General features: G+C 41.5%; 1 protein-coding gene across 2 annotated transcripts in view; it reads right to left on the bottom strand.

Moving 5' to 3' along the window:
- Window positions 1-2,706: 2,706 nt before the first annotated feature.
- VWC2 (von Willebrand factor C domain containing 2) overlaps window positions 2,707-22,000 on the bottom strand; it is a 31,386-nt gene continuing 12,092 nt past the window's right edge. For both annotated transcript variants that reach the window (XM_081885539.1, XM_081885540.1), the window contains exons 3-5: window positions 14,450-14,579; window positions 3,133-5,701; window positions 2,707-2,904 (exon numbers count right to left, since the gene is read on the bottom strand). In XM_081885539.1, the coding sequence (XP_081741665.1) occupies window positions 5,550-5,701; window positions 14,450-14,579 (282 nt within the window). In that variant the 3' untranslated portion in view covers window positions 2,707-2,904; window positions 3,133-5,549. The remainder of the gene's footprint in view (window positions 2,905-3,132; window positions 5,702-14,449; window positions 14,580-22,000) is intronic.

The raw sequence follows: 22,000 nt of genomic DNA on the forward strand, positions 1-22,000 counted from the left end.
TGGATTAAATTATGGAATGAAAATATGAAATTTACTGCATGTACAGCGTTAAAAGAGAATATAATGAAAATGATGTATAGATGGTACATTACACCGGTAAAACTAGCAAAAATGTACAAAACATGTAAGAAATGTTGGAAATGTAAAGAAAAGGATGGTACTTTTTATCATTTGTGGTGGGAATGTAAGAAAGTGAAGAGCTTCTGGGAACTGATTTATAATGAACTGAAGAAAATGTTGAAATATACATTTACTAAGAAACCAGAGGCTTTTCTTTTAGGAATTATAGGAAATGAAATAAATAGAAAGGACAGCAAACTTTTCTTATATGCAGTAACAGCGGCGAGAATACTACTGGCCCAGAATTGGAAACAAGAACAAGTTCCAACATTAGAGGAGTGGAGAACAAAGTTGATGGACTATGCAGAACTGGATAAACTGACAGGGAAGATTAGATATCTACGGGACCAAAAGTTCATCGAGGACTGGAGAAAGATGGTGGACTATTGGGAAAGTATAAGTGATAGAGAAATAATGTTAGTGGCATTTAAAGAAGCTCTGTAAAAGTTAAAGAAATATTGCAAAAAAGAAAAATAGGTTTCAAATGTTTTACGAAAGGCGATAGTGAATTTAAGAACTGTGTGTTTAAAAATTAAATTTGGATGATTGTCAAAGAGGCTGAAGGAAGTCCAAAACTGGAAAATCTGTTAAAGTTGAAAATGTGATGTGTTATGTATTTTTTCTGTGAAAATTATTTTAAAAATTATTTTTTTAAAAAAATAGATTGTTACCAATTAAGCTATCGGAGACAGAGATAAAGGGTTGGCAAAGTATGATTAATAAATTTTGTAATGGGGATAAGAACTCCAGAAAAGGAGTGGACTGGTAGCTCAATAACATAAAGCTATATATATATATATATATATATATATATGCTTTCGTAGATTTTCACGGGTACAGGAATGCAGGTTTTGGTGTCCTCGGGTGTCTTCCCGTGTAAAAGTTGGGGTGTCTAGGCGACGTTTCGACGAGGTCTCACTCGTCATCTTCAGGCTGGTGCTTTCGGCTTCTTGTTACTGGAACAGAGCAGGATCTCAGTGTTTGAGTTCCTATAAATACTGTTGAGGGGGTGTGGTGTATAGCCTCCAATGTTCTGGGCAGAGAAATAACTCTCTGCCCAGAACATTGGAGGCTATACACCACACCCCCTCAACAGTATTTATAGGAACTCAAACACTGAGATCCTGCTCTGTTCCAGTAACAAGAAGCCGAAAGCACCAGCCTGAAGATGACGAGTGAGACCTCGTCGAAACGTCGCCTAGACACCCCAACTTTTACACGGGAAGACACCCGAGGACACCAAAACCTGCATATATATATATATATATATATATATATATATATATATATATATATATATATAATAGTTGGGATAACAGAACAAGGTGAGTTAGAATGGTTAGAGAAATGAAGAAGTTGAGTATATTTTTTTATCAAACCAAATAGGCAATGGTGACAGAATATTGAAAATAGCTTATTAAGAAACATCATTGAGATATGGGCAAAATATAAAGGAAAATTGATACCAGCAAATTCCCTACCAACTCTGGTGGTGATGATGGAAGACTTCCCAATAAATTTTAAAAAGGAAATTGAAAAAGTGAAAGAAGAAAATACTTAAAGGAGTGGGTGGAGAAGATGAGAAGCCCCACCCAGCATGGCCAATGATCAGGGATGGTGGGAGCTGAAGTCTCAGCAACATCCAAAGGGGCATCTCACTGGGTACCCTTGTCCTAAACCATCTGAAACATGAGCTCTTGAGATGAATGAGAGCATATTGAACTTGCCATCGCATGGCAGGTATGTCGACTTGAAAAATGAAACTATCTGAAAGCCATCTTAAATCATCCATCTTTTGCTGCTGTTTGTACGTTTCTCTTATGGATGGACTCCCATCTCTCAGCTTAAGTAAATACTTCCTGTGCGGTCTGGGAAACATGCTCCCCTTATCTTCTTCATTGGTTCCTTCAGCAACAACTGCAAGCTGTTAGAGATTCAGTTTCTAGATCAGAAGAGCCCTTCTGGGTCAGGTCACTGGTCCATCATAATCCAGCAGGACCTGAGTGCAACAGCGCTGTCTTCTCTTACAATCCCCAGAGGCAGACTGTCCCTTCCAGCGGAGATAGTACATAACTACCATGACTGGCAGCCACTGAAAGGCTTACCCTCTATACATTTGTCTAGACAGCTTTTAATGCCATCCAAGTTGGCTGCCATGATTTTCTTTGGGGAGGAAATTTCATAGCTCAATTGCACTGTGTGAAGTACTTTATTTTGTCTTTCTGAATCTGCCAACATTTTGCTTTATTGAACAGTCCTGGGCTCTAGAATCAGAGAGAGAAAATGTACCTGCACCATGCGTAACTGAATGCATAATTTTATTGCTCTCTATCATGTTGTGCTGTACTTTCTTTTTGTCTAAACTAAAAAGCCCCAAATGCAGCAATCTCTTTACAGAGGCATTGCTCCCCTGCACAGAGGCATGGCTGCCCCTTTTGGAACATCTCTGATTATGAAACCTATGCGATTTCTTCTGTTTTTTACCTCCAAGTAATTCAAATGTTTTATATAATGAACATTTCTGAGTGATAAGTTCTTCAACCCCCACGTAATGATGAGCTGATGGGTATGTTTTGATATTATATAAAAAATTTCTAGGCTAAATCTGAAATATATTTCATGAGCTTATGGCTTTAACTTCTCTGTGCCATTTGAAAAAAATATTCTGCTTCCTTGTGCTCTTATACATTGTCTGGTTTTCTGATTCACACAAAGGAACAGCATATCAACCCGTCTTCAAGCAGCAAATGCCCCATTAAACCATTCCTAGCTCAGAAGCTTTCCCTTACAGTGGTACCTCGGGTTAAGAACTTAATTCGTTCCGGAGGTCCGTACTTAACCTGAAACTGTTCTTAACCTGAAGCACCACTTTTGCTAATGGGGCCTCCTGCTGCTGCTGCGCCGCCAGAGCACGATTTCTGTTCTCATCCTGAGGCAAAGCTCTTAACCCGAGGTAATATTTCTGGGTTAGCGGAGTCTGTAACCTGAAGCATATGTAACCCGAGGTACAACTGTATGTTGAAAAGGCCACTGGGAAAAGGCTGTTCATGGAGAGCGGATAAAAATGTTTTTTGTCGAACTCACTTTTTTCACTCTTACCCCAAAATCACCTTTGGGCATTTTCAGTTTCTATGTTCCTTCTAGGCTTTTGCCTTGCTGTTGGCATTGCCAGTCCAGTTGCTGCCTGGAGCTGTTTGTTTTGCTGAAGTCTGCCTACTACGGATATTCTTTAGTCTGTCAGCTAATTTCACACTGAACAGCCATCAAATGTTTATGGTCTCTTGCTAGCTACAATGGAGGCTAGAATTGAGTCCAGTGACCTAGATGTGAAAGACTTCAATGCCCATTATGAATCCCCTGAGACATCTTGTCATTGCTGCTAGTGTGATGTAACCACATCAAAAAGCAGAAGGGCATCCTTGCTCCACATTGTGGCGATGGTCATGCAAAGATCTAGGTGTGGGTAAGAGGAAATTCTATATAAAAAGCTAGAGTTCAATAAAAACATTTTATCTTCAGCACCGTGATGTGAAAAGTTTTCCAATTTATAATTTTAAAAAGAACATCCTACTGAGGTCATTGCCACAACAGTGTTAGGAAAAGGGGGTACGTACACATGTTAACATGTTTTAGCAGATATTCTGCAACACGTGCATGTAAGACTAGCTGACTGCTCAGTCCAGTGAACTCTCACACTTCCACATGAAGTTCTGTTCTATTGAATGTACATTTTTTCCATGGAACACCATGACTTGCCCTACAATGCTCTCGTGTGCCCCAAATTGTGTGCTCAACATAGCAAGCTTATCTTGTGCCATTCTGATGCTTTTGCTATACTCTGCACTCAATGATTTGAAGGATAAAATTTTTATTTACCTATTAAATGCTTGTTTTGGCTTACTACACATTTTAAAATTGATGTCTAAAAATGCAAACCTCTGTTGCATTTCAAAGGCTTCATTAACGTCAGTGGGACAGCAGTGTCACCCTAGGCATTCCTACTCAAAACTAAGTTTTGAGTTTAATGGAACCTAGACCCAGGTAACTGCATAGGACTGCAACATAAGATACATATAAGCAGGTACAAGATGGCAGCTTAAATGGGTGACAACAAATATCTTACAATATATTACAGCTCTGCACCCCAATTCTTTTTCAAAAACAATTGCAAGAGAGTATTTTTTTAAAAAAACATGCTATAGTCTAAAGTTAGGGATAATATATGATACTTCCAAATAGCAAACTTACCCCCATTAGCTTTGGTGATATGGTTTTATTTGTGGCAAATAAATACTTCATTATTTGCTCTCAAGAGTGTAGATTCCTACATGATGATCTAGCGTGTTTTCCAAAAGTATTGTAAAACGATGTTGGCGTAGACTGCTATTGCTACACATTTCAACAAATTTATTCACATTTCTGTTACTTGGATATGGGGGGCATGAAGAGATTTGAGGTGTAACACATTCCCTGGGGACAATTGGGCAGTCATAGCTACAAAAATATAATATGCTTCCTATGCTCACTATCAGTGCATGGTTTTTTCAAAAAGGAATTTTGTGTATTAGAATTCCTTCTGGAGGTCTAGAAATATATAAAGACAATCCTCTAATTAGTTTTTTACACTGATGTAATTATTTGTATATTACCTTCAATATTTTTGGTAAAGGCTAACAGTACAATTCTGTACATGTCTAGTAAGTCCTATTTTCATGTGGGTTTACTCTCAAGAAAGTGTGTAAAGACTAATATCGGTAGAATTTGTCAAGATATCAAGCCAGGTCACAGAGTAACCCAATTTTGGCCAGCCAGAATATATTTCTGCTAGTGTAATCAATATTGTCCCACATCCAAGAAAAGAAAACCTGGCTCACATTTTGCACACACATACACTCATAAACTCACTGAAGTCAGCAACAAAAGCCTCAGAGGCTAGGACTGAACCTATTGTAAACTTTTCAGAGTAGACCTCCGTCAAGTTCTTATCATTTTCAGATTTATCATTTCCCTGCCTTTTTGTCCTCCCCCCGCAAAAACAGCTTCTATCACAAAGTCATGTTTTCTTTTAGTCAAGACCAGGTATGCAAGAAGACAATCATTTATCTCTCCCAACATTTATTTAATCTCTCAACTATATAAAACATTTATTTTAAACTCTATAATAGGATTATAGAAATAATATAATCTTTAAATGTAATTTACAGTACTCACCTTGGAAATATAACACATTTAATAAGATGTGAACAATCAAGTCCAAACCTTCTTTTGCTCAAATACTGTTCTACTGTGGAAAAAGAAAATACCAGCAGGGTCCTTTGTCCTCAAGCAAAACAATAGTTCTTTTGAAGATGTTTCTCGGTTCACTTAAATATCGTTTGGAGCATGGAAGTATTTTTATAAAAACATCTCGCGGCATTGGGCCTGTGGCTCTAGATGTGCTTGCAGTCATGTCTGGTACACATCGCCTGTCGTTCAATTCGCCAAGTCACTTCTTCATAGGTACAGTGGCATATAGTGCAGTCGTCAGTCTTCACCTCTCGACCTGCAGGGATGACTGTGGTCTCTGCAAAGCAGTTGGGCCCTGGAACAGAAGGAGGGGGGCACTGAGTGCAGCTGCTTCATGTGATGCATGTTGTGCCAGGTGGACAGAACACGGGTTGGATGTGGAGACGGCCTGAAATCCTCTCTCTGACTCACAATGTGGACTCAAGCAAATCACAGCCTTAAAGCCCACAAACATGTCACACGTCAGTATGGTAAGAATGGCAAAGCTTTTAGTGTGTTCCAAAGTGTGATTGCAGTTATTTTATTTATTAATTTCCTAAAATGTATACTCCCCTTGATTGTTTAAAAACAACAACCTCAAAGTGATTTACAAAAGAAAAAATATCAAGAAAAAAATCACAATCATACTTTAAAACACAGAAAAGTTAAAATACTAAAACAGATTAAAATTACCTCATCTTTCTAAGCATCTGGGTAGGCTTGTCTAAGCAATAATGTTTTTAGCAGGTGCTGAAAAGAGGACAGTGAAGGTTCCTGCCTGGTGTCAATAGACAGGGAGTTCCAAAGTTCATGCACTGGCCACACTCAACAATCGTGTTCTTACAAATGTGAAACAGGTATTGTGTGGCACCTGCAGTAGTGCCAATTCTGCCAATCAAAGTGGTCCCAAGCTTTTGTGACGCAATCAAATGCTTCACCAAGAATACATGAAGACTTTGGAGACTTAAGTATTCTTGCTAAAACAACATTAAAGTTTTAAGGGCCTATGAAGTGAGGGGGTGCTGGTCTTGAGCAGCAACCAATGGGCAGGGCCTCCCCTCCCTTTACCAACACTCATATCCCGCTATCTAAACACCCATCGTTTGAGAATTCACTTATCCAAACATGAGGAATCTGTGCCCAAACCTCACTATACACACTGCAGATTCAGATCCCCAAACAGCTGGACCTGCATGTGGTACTTTAAACAAATAAGCAGCCTTAAACAAGCCTTCCTTTTTGTGTTTTGCTGGTTCACAGCAGCCATTTCACCAGAAACCATGGTGGGAGGCGGGGAGAAAATGGGAGATATCAGACAAATGAGCATTTTCCCCTTCCTTGTTTGCTTTTTGCAAAGTTTCAGTGGATTTTCCTGGATTTTTCCCATCACTTTGGGGTCAAAATTCCATGGTCGAGAACACATTAGAAATTTCCCCATGGGAATTAATAGAAATCATTGACTAGTTATGTGAGCGCCCAGCTAACAAATGATTTCTTGAGGACGCACTGCAGTCAGAGAATGAGACCTGTGCATCCTTATTGCTGCTGGTGGGGCTGCTCCACGGGCTGCTCTTGCTCCACCATGCTGAACTGCTCAAGGAGTCCTGCTATTCCTCCCTCCATTTTCAGTTTCGGGAGAACGCTGCTCCTAGGCCTTCTCTCCAGGAAACACAGAGCCCACTGAGAACAGCAGGGTTACAAAAGTTGGGTGCCACACCCCACTCCGTCAAGCGAGAGCAAGATCCCAGGGGGTTCCAGGCACTTACCCAAGGTTCTGTGTTCCTTTGGAGAATTGAGACACGGCAGAGACTGTCTTAGCTTTAAGAAATATGGTTTATTCACCTATTTACACCTTCGGTCTGCATGGAGGGAGTCCAGACCTTAAGGCATGGTCATTTCAAGAGGGGCTTGAGCCCACAGCAGCACAACCCTGGAGTCCAAGGCATTTCTCCCAGTCATCTCTGCAGCCAGCCTGCCCAAGATGGATGCCAGTCTCCCTTCTTCCCAGAACACCCAGTATTATAGATTTGGATGGGGGACCCCCTAAACCCTAGAAATTAATAAATGGTAAGAATTTCATTATTTGGTCATGTGAAGGGAGAAATACAAGCTGCAAGGAATTCCTGGGTTAGCCTAGGCAAAACAACCTGGCCAAGCTAGGGCCATTAAGAAACAAGAGGGCCATTGAGAGCCCTTGGCAATGCAAGAGAGCTGTCCTCCCCCCTTGCCCTGAGGTGTGAGCAGAGACTGGGGGGTTGGAAGGATGCCAGGGTAACTGGGTGGGAGGTGACAGGAAAAGTTATGAACACTAGAAGATTCTATGGAATCAGGAAGAACTTTCTGACAGCAAGAGCTGTTCATCTTTGGAATGTTCTCCCTCTGGAGGTGGTGGACTCGTCTTCCTTAGAGGTTTTCAAGCAGGGGATGGATGGGCATCTGTCAGGAAAGATCTAGTTGAGATTCCTGCATTGCAGGGGGTTGGACTAGATGACCTTTGGGGTCCCTTCCAACTCTTCATTTCTAGGATTCTATAAAAATGTGAAAGCTCTAATCAGCTAAATAATCATATTGATAAATATAGATTTCAGGTTTTAAACATCCGTGGCGTAGTGAGGCATTTTCCCTGAGGCATCAAGCCTCAGAAAATAAAACAACTCTATACCTGTAATTACAAGACTCATTTTTGACTAATTATGACCTATTTATTCGTACTAAATAAAACTGTGTTGGCAGATTGTGACTGAATGCAGACACCAACTGTTAGGAAAGAGGCAAAACCTTAAAATAGAACAGAATGTTTGCTCTGGCTGACAGAGACAGCAGAATCCCACCCTTTCTATTGTGACATCTGCCACTCAGGAGCCCCTCACAGGCAAGTACTACTTTGTGTTTGGCTGACTTAGCCCCAAGTGGGGCTGGAAAGAGGAGAAGGGAGGGGCGAAATGTGTAAGATATTGGAAAGGACTGAAGACTGGCGCAATGAGAGAGAAAGGGGCTGAACAATCCCTCCACTGATCTCCAACAGCCCCATTCTGCTGCTAAGCTTTAGGCATTAATTTAATAAATAATAACAATAAACTAATATTAGAAGATGCTAGAAGAAATCAGGCAGTAGTGGCTCAACACTGTTTCTGGCTACTATTCAAGGCTTTAAGGGTGAAACCTCAAAGGTTCAGAAAGTATAGCCGTAAAATTTAAAACTGATCACAGGAGGGTAAGTGCACAGCACCCAGCCCACCATCGTACACTGATACCACCTGGAGCAAAGGACTATGGCAGACAATCACTCAGCATAGTAGGAACATTCTCTGCTAAAAGAACAGGTGCCAACATTTGGGCTCCTGCAAAACCAGTATTGTTACTGAACTAATAAAAATCCTAATGACAGTGGGCCTCTCGCAGTGGAAGAGGTTAAGAAAGGAGGCATCTGACCCAGCCCAAGTGATGTGGGACCCATAAAACAGCTTAAAGCACAAAACCCCCTGAAAGAACAAGAAGCTGTGCTTGGGATGGTGTTACGCATATCAAAGTTCATTCCAAGATTCACGGAAATCACAGCTTGCTAAAGAGGTCTGAAGAAAAAAAAGGCACTGCATGGTACTGAAACAACAAGACACTTCAAAACACAAAAGAAGTTATCACCCAACTGAAGTATTGTGTTGAAACAAAGGAATTAACAACTGTGTGCCTTGCAGGCAACAGTTGTGGCTGTGCTATTGAAGGAAGGGCACCTTGTGGCAGATGCTTCAAGAGCATCAGCATCTACTCAGCAGAATTATGCTCAAGTTGAAAATGAACTACTTGCTATTGTCTCTGGGTGTACACTTGAGGGCACTTTGCAGCAGTGGAAACTGCTCACAACCTCTTGCAAACATACTTGAGAAACCTCTAACCTCTGCTCCACCAAGACTTCGGCTCTGATCCTGAAACAAATTCAAAAGTAACATACAAGCCTGGAAAGACATCCCTGCAGCTGATCAGCTCTCACACAACTGTGCAGAAGGAAAAAAGGCCACAGAGAAGGACTGGGAAGAGCAGGGGCCCATGATATTGCAACACCTCCCTGCAACCACAATCTGGAAGAAATCAGGCAGAACAGAGAGAGGCGAGGGAAAGGGAAACAAAAACCTAAGTTCAGAATGTCTTACCTGGAAGCATCAAGTTACATTGGCCATAAGAGAATTCTGGAGTGATTAAGGCAAAACTCACAGGAGAAAATTGTCTGATTTTTGAAGGGGAGTAGATAGTAATCCCAAAGGCAGGAGTATTTTAGTATTTTACTATTTTAGTATTTTACTATTTTGGTATTTTAACTTCTTGTATATTTTAATGCATTGTAAGTTTTTCCAGATTTTATAGTTTTATCTTCTTATAAATCACTTTGAGGTGGTTTTCTTTTCTTCTTTTTTTACAGTCAAGTGGTATATAAATTTTATGAAATCAAACGATCAATAAGAGATACCCTCTCCTGGCCTAGCATGGCAATGCCTCTCTCATTCTTCCACTATTGTTGCCAGCTCATGGAGGTGAAATCTACACACAATATTTAAAAAGTTCTGAAAATGCTTTTTAAAAAGTTTTTCTAAAAATAAACTGAATTTTCCTTAAGGCTCACTATCACCATCTAGTGTCATATTGTATATTATTGCACTTAAAGCACACTTAGACCATTTTATTTGCAGCTGTATAGCTGAGTCTGGAGTCTTCAGAAAACTGCTTGCTTGCCTACCTACCCCTCTGCAGGAAAAAGCTCTGTGATGCATGCCTCATGGCACATGAGTTGCCTATGTGATAAAAACTGCAGCAATAATTTAAGCTCAATGACACTTCCAAAGAAGGGATTTAACCAGCAGTTACATCATAGGTTCCTAGCATAGGAAGGAACAATAGCTAGCTGCATATTATTCCCCAGTCTGCACTCCCCTCCAGATTGCATGGGGTAATTTCTTCAGAGGCAAGAGTCATCTCCACAATCACCGGGATTATTCCTCTCTGATACTTCCATTTATTTCTAGAGATCTCCCATAAAGTCGAATCCTACAGCATTTGTAGTTCTAATAAATCCACAATATGAACGGGAGACCTTGCATGCTACCTGTTTCAGCAGGAAACACTAGAAAAAGCTCCCAACAGTTTAAATATGCAGGGCTGGCCCACCCATGAGGCAAGGTGAGGCAACCACCTCAGGCAGCAGCAGCTATAGGGGCAGCAGATCCCAATGGGGATCTTTATTCTCCCCTTGCTCCTGATGCAGAATTCACTCACCCCTTCTTCCCTGGTGGGGAGGGGAGCACCATACTGTGGTTCACCTCAGATGCCCATATGTCTTGGGCCAGTCATGGTCAATGCACTTAGAAGTTAATGGAAATAGCACCCCACTATTCAACAGAACCTTCCAGTTGAGCCAAAATAGCATTTTCTTCAGTGCAAAAGTAAAATGTTTTGTTAAATCTGAAGTCAATGGGACTTCAAACTATTTTACTTTAGAACTACACTCAATGTTTGTTTGTTTGTTTACCAAACTTTTAGACTTCTTAAAAGACTGAAATTAAAGTATTAGTAATTTAGAACACTTCAAAGCTTTGTCCTCAAGGTGTTAGATGAATACAGTAATATGACACATTAAAATGCAAAGAAGGGGGGGGAATACCTCACAGGTATCCAAAAGTCTAATTTATAAATAGTAATCAGGCTGAAATTTTATTAAAGGACTCTTCGTCAATATAACTTACAGAGCGAGGCCTTGTTAATTTCCATGAGGTTTTACTGTGTTTGAAAGCTGGAATCATTAATTCAAAATCCATAACAAATTCTACAGGATACGCCTGCTACTAAGTCCTAAAAATAATTGGATCATCATCATTAAAACATGCTTGTTTGAAAGTGCTTGACTGGTTGATAGATGATATACAGTGGTACCTTGGTACTTGAATGGCTTGGCTCCCGAACAAATCGGCTCCCGAACGCCACAAACCCGGAAGGAAGTGTTCCAGTTTGCGTACGTTTTTTGGAAGCAAACGTCCAACGCAGCTTCTGCTTGAGTGCAGGAAGCTCCTGCAGCCAATCGGAAGCTGCGCCTTGGTTTTCAAATTGTTTCAGGAGTCAGACAGACTCCCGGAATGGATTAAGTTTGAGAACCAAGGTACCACTGTATAAAATTTTAAGATCATTTTTAATTCTGTGTGATGTAAACTTCCAAGTTATCAAATGCTGAACTATTATTAAAATTGACTTTCCATTTTAATGGTCATTCAATTTCCTGTTTCATTCCACTCCCTATTTCCCATTCTGCCCTATATTTATCTCTATTTGCTTTGAAATTATATTTTACAAGTGAGGCAAAGATGGATTTGACATTCTGAACCTAGTTTTGCTGGAGGCCAGAATTTCAGCAAATAAAAATTTCAGCTCAAATGAAAGGTAATATCGTGAATGCTAATAAAAAGAATTTATTTCATAAAGCTAGGTTAACATAAACCTATATATCAACTTCTATTTGTGTCAATAACCTAAAGATTAGCTAAATTTGCACAGAAGATGGAAGATGATCCTGGAGTGGCTTTCTGCCGCTAAGCATTTATTACACTTTAATCTCTCTGTTTGTTGATGGAATTCCAGACCTCTTCAGCCTCGCACTTCAGTATATAGTGCAATATATTTTAATGTCTATGTCTGAGGTAATCTTTCACTCTAAAAAAATAAATAGCACTACTATGCTCAGTATATAAAGGAGGGAAGTAGATTTCACATGAAACAGTTCTGTTCTGAGGTTTCTAAGAGGTGATCTATATCTCATGGATGCCAAGAAAAAGGATGGGTTCTTTATGCTTTTGTCAATGCGGTTAACACATCTGTGCTTGGCAAGAACTATTGAAATGTATAGTTTGAGGTGGCCCTGCCATGAGTTTTTGCCTTAATAGTCTTTGACAACAGAAAGCAAACTGACATTGGTTCAAAAAGAAAGAAACAAGGAATTAATGGTCTTATGTTTTTATGTGTTATGTCTGTTTTTAGCCTGAAACAGATTTTCTGTTAGATACTTGATTAGAACAGCGGGGGCGCTATGGGAACATGAGACGGCCATTTGCAGCACTGTCAGAGACCAGGCTGAGGAGAGATATTCTCATGAGGAATGGTGGGGGCCTCCCCGGCCCTCTGCTCCTGAACAGGATCCTGAAGCTGCCCAGGAGCAATGGTCCAGTATAGATTTGGAGCAGTGGTTTACAGAGGGATTTAGTCTGGAAGACAACAGCTGAGTGGGGAACAGCTAGGAGAAGAAGAACAGGGAGAGAGAGAATGAACAGATTCCCTCTCACTGGAAAGTGTCCAAGCGCTCAGTCCAAGGTCAAGGAGAGCAGAAAAGGCCAAATGGTTGCAAGATCAGGTTTCCAGACAAATAAGTGACAAGGGTGGCTTGGGGGGGGAAGTGGGTGGAAACCTTAACTGGGAGCACCTTTCCTCCAAGATGGAGTCTTTGTTCTTTCGCTGTGAACATTAAATTCTCTTTAACTGGTAAGAGACTATTTTCGCTTTGTTCTGCTTATCCACAGCCAAAGGGAGGGAGGGAGCCGCTTCCCCGAAGCCTGACAAGCACCAAGACAAGTCACCAGACACATTGGCATTAAACAGTTTCATCCTGTTCAGATCAGTCCGGTGCCGGTGTCTGATGGAGCTCATGGTTCGCTATGGCACATTGCCATCAGACCTCACTCTCAGCAGGATAGTGGCGTCCTTCCTACGTCAGGCAGCCAGAGAACATGTGTTGGTGCAGCTACAGAGGGCAGTAGCACAGGCTGCGCCTTTAATTTTGAATATTTGGAGAAGCCAGGGTGGAGAGCCATTCCTAGCAGTGGGCACTGGTGGAAGCTGTGGGGATAGGAGCAGCCAGCACTTGTGGGACTAGTCAGAAGATGGGGTATCCATGGGGTCCTATTTCAGGGAGAGGTGACAGACCAGTGCCACGTGGAAATTGTCGTGTTCATAAGACACATGCTGGCCAGAGCAAGCTAGTGAAGGGAGTCTGCTTCATGAGCTCCAGGAAGCCAGCTCACAAAGCCTCAAAGCGAGTTCAGCAGAGAGGCGTGTTCAGCAGCAGGGCAAAGAGGCCAGGGAACACCATTGCCCCCTCCTTTCCTTGTCCTAAAGGAAATCCAAGCTCTCCGTGAAGATACTCGGTAAGCTACATGGACAATTACGCACGTAGTGTGCCAGCCAGGGATGGGGACTTCCCAGTGTCTGTCACATGTACAACTATCTGCCTATTGTGAAGGGGACCCTGGTGTGATTAACAGGGCCGGTTCAAAACTTAATGCAGAAATTGAGGTTGGCAGTGCATGAACAGGGAGGGTCACTAATTCGCTCCCCAGATATCATGCCCAGTAACACTGAACTGCATAGGCCAGATGGAATTCGCATTCACAGATGTTGGCAACAACAAATTTTTGACAAACCTTCAGAAGGGCCTACATGAGAGAGACTGTTTTCGACTGGAGAAAAGGGTGACTAAAAAGATTTCTGTCCCTTTTCTGGTGGTTAGGTATGAGGAGGAAAAGAGTTAAGTTTTAGCCAAGTGACCCCCTGAGGCACCCTTCCTGGTGATGGCCTGGCCTCCAGGCTTGTCCTCTAGGTTATGGGGCCTTGGAGTGGGATATGAGCCCCTTTGAGGCCCACCTGCCTCATCTGCCCGGGGGGGGGGGTGATGCAGCAAGGCCTATCTACTCTCCCTTCATGGTGTGGCCTGGGGAAAGGCAGTCCTACTTCCATTTGCCAAAGGCATGAGCTCCATCACACAGGCGGCTGCGGTTTCGCCTTACGTTACAGTTAGCTCCTGCACCGATAGTGGTTACCCTCTGCATCTGTTTTTTACTGATTTAGACTTAAGTAAAGTAGTCCTAGTTCATACAACTCTGGGTGCTGGACTATTTATTTGGCCATCAGGTAACAAATACCATTCCCTGCAAGAAAGGCACATACTTGTCGAAACTGCACTTTTGTTAATGTTGAGGGGAGAGTTTTTTAAATAGCTGAAGCTTTAAGCCAACTGTAGCTTGAATTTGTTGCTTACCATTTTTGCAGATAGGACAGCACTGATCTGGCTCATATACGGGATCCACGCAGTCCGTCTGAGGACATGCAGACACTGTACACACTACTTCGCCATTGGCTTCACAGCGGCATTTTTCACAAGGTGAAACCTGAAAACAAAACAAACAATGTTTTAGCTTGGGGGCTGTCAGATTTCAAGTTTGAGGTCTACTTTGTTTTTACTAGAATCCAAACTGCCACCAAGCAGAGTCAGGTACAAAGTAGTTCCTTGGGGAAGGAGGGATGCTGTTGAGCTACATGCAAAATGGTAGCTCAGGGGACAGAGCCCCACCGGGCTTATGACCAGCTTCTATAAATGTGCCCATGTTATAGATGGGTGTTATATATGGATTGGAGGGTGGTACATTCACAAAATACAAAACAAGAATTACGAAGAGAAAAAAAGACATCTGAATTACTATTGATCAGGGTTCAAACAGCCAAATTTCATGCAGGGGAAACTTTTTGGTGTTGCTGTTGTTAACCAGTATTGAACTGTGAACTCCTGGCCAATCTACTTCAGACCATCTGACATATACCAATAGATCTCATCTATCTTCTGCATACCCTTGTTTTAATCAGTATATTTCAGCAGGTTAGGCTCTAAGCATTTGATTTCATGTTGTAAATTCCTCTTCACAGTAATTTGAACAAGGAGATAGCATGAGCTCGTGTGAACATGCTGGTGCCAAGTGCCCCCCTGAAAAATCCCTAGATCAGCCAGAAAATCCTTAGATCTGCCAAATCCAAACTCTCTCATCTCATCTCAGTTCAGATTGTGCTGTAAATGAATTTGAACAACCACAAACAGAGTTAAGGATAAACATGTGCAAAAAAGGAGGGGGGAAGCATGACAGTACAATAAAATTTCTCATTTAGACTCCTTACCAGCATTACAAATGTTAAATAGGAAAAATGAGTTTACAGCTCTGCAATTCCAGTCTCTGCACTCTGCTACAGCTTAAGGACGCCACTGGTGGATTCTGCAGGAGGCGAGCGCATCCAGGTGGGGCGATGTGCCTGACGACTGATCCCACTGCTTACTTGTTTGCCCAATTTATAAGGCCTTAAGAGCAGCCTTGTTCAAAGACTTAAATATCTCAGCTGACAGATCAATTGAGTGCTTGGTTAACTTTCTATTAGGAGACCCGTTCTCTGACATTTCTGAAAGGCAGGTTGTTTTGCCTTCAGAGCAGCAATTTTAAGGAGAAACGTTTGTGAGGGTGCTAAGTTAAATTCTTCAGTGGTACAAATTTCTATTTGGCAGAATGCCTATTTTAAATTATTTTAACTGCACAACATATTTTGTTTGTGTGTTTCTTGTTTTGGCTTCACCTACACAAATGAATAAACAATGACAATAAAATACCCGCAAGAGGCCAAATCATAACCATATATGACAACATAAGACAAACGCATTTCAACAGAGAAAGTCCTTATAAGTAGCCTAATATAGTAACAGAAACCTGAGCAGAACAATTATGTCAGAAATAAAAACAGTGATTGGAACAGCACTTCCAGAATTAAAAATAATCACATATTTAAGAAACTCACAAGTTGCAAACTAAGACTCACCAACTGGCTTTGGCTCTTGTATGTGAGACTTCAAAGAAGGAGGGCAAGACCTGGAAATAGACTGGGAACCAGTGCAGATTAAAAAGTGCAGACTTAATATGGTCAAGCTGTTCATTGCAATTAATCATCTTGTGGCAGTTTCCAGACTGTTTTTTAAAGAAAACACCACACACAACACATTGCAATATGTTAAGATCTCATTCTCCCATGCCAACCTGCCCATGCATTAAGATCAGCAGATTAGGGCTCCCTGCTGCTATACAAGATGTGGTGTCCCATGGAAGGGCCTTTTCAGTAGTGACTCCATGTCTGTGGAATGACCTCTCCACTGAAGGGTGTCTGTCTAGCACCAGCTTTGGTATTTTTTATAGATGCTCACTTTTTTGCTATGTTTATGAAGCTTCTAGTTATCTAATAAGTGTACTTAATAAGCATTGTTTTTGATGCTCTTGCATATTACATTTTAGATCACCTTATATTCCTGTAAACTGCCCTGTGAGCCTGTTTGGCTAATAATAAATACATTTCTAAGTCAAGCTGCCTCCATTCAAGGAAGGGCAAATCTGGGGAACCAGCTGAAGCTCTTTAAAGGGGCTTTGGCCACAGAGTCAGCTGAGCCTCAAAAAACAGTGCTGGATCAATAAGCATGCCCAGACTGGGGACCTGGTTTGGAGGAAGTGCAGTCCCGTCCAGAATATTCATCTGAGTGGATGAATCAGCAATCAGCAGTAGCTCCATCTTCCCTGGGCTAAGACTCCATTTATGCATAGAATCATAGAATGGCAGAGTTGGAAGGGACCCCAAGGGTCATCTAGTCCAACCCCCTGCAATGCAAGAACAGAATCATCTCAACTAAAGCTCACCTGACAGATGGTCATCAATCTGTCCCTTCTGAGGGAGTCCATTCCACTGTCAAACAGTTCTTATTGTCAGAAAGTTCTCCCTGGTGTTTAGTCAGAATCTCCTTTCTTGTAACTTGTATCCATTGGTCCCACCCTCTGGAGCAGGAGGAAAGAAGCTTGCTCCATCCTCCATGTGACAGGCCTATCATGTCTTCTGTCAGTCTCCTCTTTAGCAGGCTAAATGTACCCAACTCCCTCCACTGTTCCTCCTAAGGCTTGGTTTCCATCTCTTCCAGGCCATCACTGGTCAAGGACAAGCACAGTCTAATGAAAAAATAGAGCTAAAGCCTGGGGTCATATACTACAGTAAATACTAGCTAAACCCTGGGTCAAATTTCTGGATGAATGTTCAACAACACAAGAAAAAGACTAGATATCTGTGGAGCTCCCCCAAAATTACTGCCAATGGTAATCTTCCAGCCCACTTTCTGGAAACATCCATCCTAAGTAAGAGGGGAATTTCAGCCACTTAGCCTGGACAACATATCCAGAAGGATACTGTGATTCATAGTATCAAAGTACTGATGCTTTTTTCTCAAAGGGACTTTGGGAGACAAGCACCTTATATAGTTCTGCTGTGTGTTCTCCAACATGGTACTTTCATTCCACCTTGCTCACTTAAAATACCACTCTGTAACCATTAGCGATTCTTTCTTACAATATTTTCAATTAAATGTGGACATTGGTCTGACATACACAGTAGTTTAGGATGCTATGACGGTGGTCCTTTGTGGAGCCCCTACAGGCAAATCTATTAAATAAATAAAACAACTCATCCTGTATCAAAACCCAATTAACCACCAATATCCTGGGATTGGAATGGAAACACAAGCACACCATTTCTCCAAGGGACCTCAAATACCATTCATCTAAGCGGTGCATACTTGAAGCTTTAGAATTCAATGATTGCTAAGTCTTTTATTTATGTTAATAAAAAATACTACAAATTTTAGAAACAAGAATTCCAAATTACTGTATTGACTAATGTGTTTAAAAGGCAGAGCTACACGCAAGATCTTATCAGTGAATGATCTTTCTGGATCTCAGGTTTAGGAAAGTATTTGTGAATTGTTGTTGTTGTTGTTGTTTTATGGTTTGTACCCCACCCATCTGACTGGGTTGTCCCAGCCACTCTGGGTGGCGGCTTCCAATATATATAAAAACATAATAAAGCATCACACATTAAAAAGCTTCCCTATACAGGGCTGCCTTAGATGTCATCTATAAGTTATATAGGTACTCATCTCCTTAACATAGGAGGACCTTCTACAGGGTGGGCATCACCACCAAGAAGGCCCTCTGCCTGGTTCCTCACTTCTCACACTGAGGAAACTGCTACAAGGCCCTCAGAGCAAAACCTCAGTGTCTGGGCTGGACGATTGGGGTGGAGATACTCCATCAGGTATACAGGGCCAAGGCCATTTAGTGCTTTAAAGGTCAGCACCGACAAATCTGAAGTATTATGTAGATATATACTTCCCCACCAATCCAGATGTTGCACAAATTACAAAATCTTTTTGGACTCACTCTGTCCCTATTTTGTACCCTTCAATCTCTTCAGGGAAGCTCTTTCTCAAATAATTTCTAAGAAGGAAACAGGCCATAATTAGAAGCTTAAAAGTCACAAGTCAACAGGCCCAAATGGGACTTCTGAGTGATCCAAAGAAGCGTTTGAAGGATGTCTTTTGTCTTGCAGTTGTCTGTTCTTGTTAATAACATTATGCAAGGAGATGCCATTCTTGAGTCCTAGTTGGGGAAGTGGATGATTCTGATACTTAAACCTGGGAGAGCCCTCCCTTGCTGGAGTCTTATGGCTCCATCTCCCTCCTTCAGCAGGACCAGAAAATATTCACAGCTGTACTTGTGGCATGCATTTCATCTGGACCAAGTAGGGTTTATTTCAAGTAGAAAGATGGTTTCCTCCATCCAGAGGGTATTAAATATACCCCACAGCTGACAAAACAGAAATCCCCTAGTTTGTACCCTTAAAGGCCTTTGACTGCACTGAATGGCCTTTTTCAATACTTTTCTTCACGAATACCACTTTGGAGATGGCCCTGGTATGTGTTATATCTAGATTATATAGCCCCACACTGGTAGAAGTGGATTCTGACCCATTCTTTCTCCACACTCTGCCTGCCCTTCATCAACAGATTGAAGTTTAAGGGGCTGGCAGGATGGGGGTGAGGATTAACTATGATAAACTGGAGTCCATGTTCTGGAAAATTGGTTCTAAAGATTATCTTTGTGTTTGTTGAAAAATGAATATTGAAGGGTTGCCCTGTTGTCTTGTGGTGTCTAGTTGTGTATCTCCTAGGGAGTTAACGGAATTATTTGCTCTCAATAATCTTCCAGCTCTTTCTCACATTAAACCTGATTTTAAATCCTTTGTGGCTCTGTATTAGAACTGCAGGAAATGTGAGCTTGCAGTAGCTCAAATGGTGTGAATAAACACCCTGATGTGGAGGTGCAATGGCCAGGTGTTTCCCCTGCACAGTTCACTCTTGACAACTGCACTGCGATGCATAAAGGACACATGTGAGGGAGCATGGCTTAGAAGGATAACAAAATGCTGGCACTAATAAATAAAGACATGGTTATAGCTTTATGTGAACAAAAAGGCCTTCTTGCATAAATGTTCATAAATATGCCACACAGTCTAGTCATACGTGGCCTAGATTTTCATCACTTTTCAAACAGTTCTTGACAGTAACACTTTTGGGGAATAATTTGTAACTGAAGGTAAAGCGATGCTAAAGCAACATTAACTCTGCCCCTTGAGGACTACCTAAGGCTATCTTACATGAGTGTTCCTTGACCAAATGCCAGTGAATTTCTTCTTTCCCCTAAAAGCTACAGGGAAAAAGAATCGGTTCATTTTCTCATGCTAAATAATAGGAGATGTTTTTATGTCGTTTGATTTTATTGATGACACAAATGATGAAGCACATGGAAGAGAGATCAAATCAAACTTTATTAGCAAAGCCAACAGGCCACAGCTATACAAGAGTTAAAAGTGAAAATAGGGATAAAAGGAAGAAAAGAACAAGCAAAAGGAGGTCCGTCAGATGAACAAGTCTGTCACTCAGATGGTGGCCCTCAATTTCGCAGCTCTCTCGATGTACCTCGCGACCTTCTCTGTTATCTGACTATCCGTATCAGATAATAGAAAATACAGTGTAATGTCTGGTGAACGGCCGGGGTTGGAGAGAATGAGTGGAGTAATAATCTCGTTCCTTAGGTCTTTGTAAAGGGGGCAAGATAGAAGGACGTGGGACACTGTTTCCGTGTTACCATCTCCACATGGGCAAAGTCGTTTTTCAAATGGAGTCTTTTGGTAACGACCTTCGAGTACAGCAGAGGGAAGAACATCCCATCTAGCCAATGTAAAGGCACGTCTGTATTTTGGGATGGTTAGTTTAAACAAATATGAAGCTGGAGAGTCAAAATGAGAAGGGGGAAAGTAGGTATACCATGGGCACAGTTTCTTTAAGATAATCAGGTTGTTTTGTCGTTCAATGTCTTTCAGGCGCTGGCTTATTAGACTCTTTGCTTTAATGAGGCCCATTGATAGTAGGGACTGTGAATGCAGACCGCATGTAAGGAGTTTTTGATGCACAGTTTTGAACCACTTGCTTTTGTGAGGGTCTTGCATTACTAGAGGCAGTAGACCAGGTGGATTTAGATTAAGACGAAGCCAATAGTTGAATGTTCTCTGCCAGGTCTGAGTTTCTACAGATGGAAGGCAGGCCTCGGTGGAAGAGAGATGCCTACAGTTTATAATATGGTGGAGTCTCTAGGTGGTTAATTCTTCTCTGCTTTCTTGTTTTTCCCATATGTTCTTTATTTTATATTGGAAAACAGATGTAAGGGGTCTGTAACTAATGCATATAACTAAAAGTGCACAAATGTAATTGTTATTGGTAACAACCAAGTATTACTTCTCTGTTTAACCGGTATAACCTACCTTTCTGTATTGCCAAAACTGTCAAGATTACCATGTCCTCTCGGAATCCAGTTTAAATTTTTTGTTCTGTTTTGTTTATATGAAACAAAGTGTTTTGTGCTTGACTCTGTGTATCTTGGGCTTTATGGAAAACCAATAAAAATTGAAATTAAAAAAGGGAAAGGAACCAAACTCTTTTATGCACATGTGTATCGCCTGCAGGGAACAGAATGGCAGGTTTCAAAAAGTGAAGGTGCTGCTGTCCCGCTGCTTTATCAACACTGCAAAAAGCTCAGCACTTCTGGTCATCATAACCATTTTCTAATGGCCTTCTGAACAAGTCTTGCTAGTAGGAAGGCTGAAAATAGGTGTCTAGGAGATGTCTAGGAGATAATCTCTCAAGAGTTCATATCCAAAGTGTTCCAACTAAGAATAGAATAATTTAGTGAGGAAAAGAAGCTGAGGACTACAGTTCTATACCTCAGTCATGGACACTTTAGCTTGAAAATAAGTATTGCTGACTAGAACTGAATAGAACATAATTTCTAAACTATGCTTAGGAATGAAATAGCAACATTGCACAGGGTCAAGCAGCATTTGAAATTAGTCAGGCACCAGGCGCATTTTGCAACGGGACTGTCAGAATGCGAGCATTTCGAGAAATCTTGTCACCATGTATGGGATCTGAGACTCAAGAATAAATTTGCTGCTGCTGGCACTGACGGCATGGGAGGAGAAATGCCCCCATGCCCACCTCCACAGTAGGATAGATCACTGCGGCTTCTGTGGGAAATGCCACTTCTCCCAATGCAACAGGAGTAACTCTTGTGAAAAGGACAAAATGGCAACTAGACTTTCTGTTTTTGCACCCATAATGTAGGTTCCAGGAGCCGTGCGACAGAAAGCTCTCCTATCCTAGTTTCTAACACTGGAGTCAGGCATTACTGCTCTGTCCCCAGAGCCAGCCCCACCTTTAACAATGGCTTTTAGTAGTAACGTGAGGGGGAACACACAGGCAGGAGCATCCTAAGGACAGTCAAAGGACTTCTGTCCAGCAGCCCAATGTAATGCTGGCCAAAAAAAGTATAACAAGGGTTTAGACAGGTTT

This window comes from Podarcis melisellensis (genome assembly GCF_964234715.1).
Source record: "Podarcis melisellensis genome assembly, chromosome: 13".
Classification (NCBI taxonomy): domain Eukaryota; kingdom Metazoa; phylum Chordata; class Lepidosauria; order Squamata; family Lacertidae; genus Podarcis; species Podarcis melisellensis.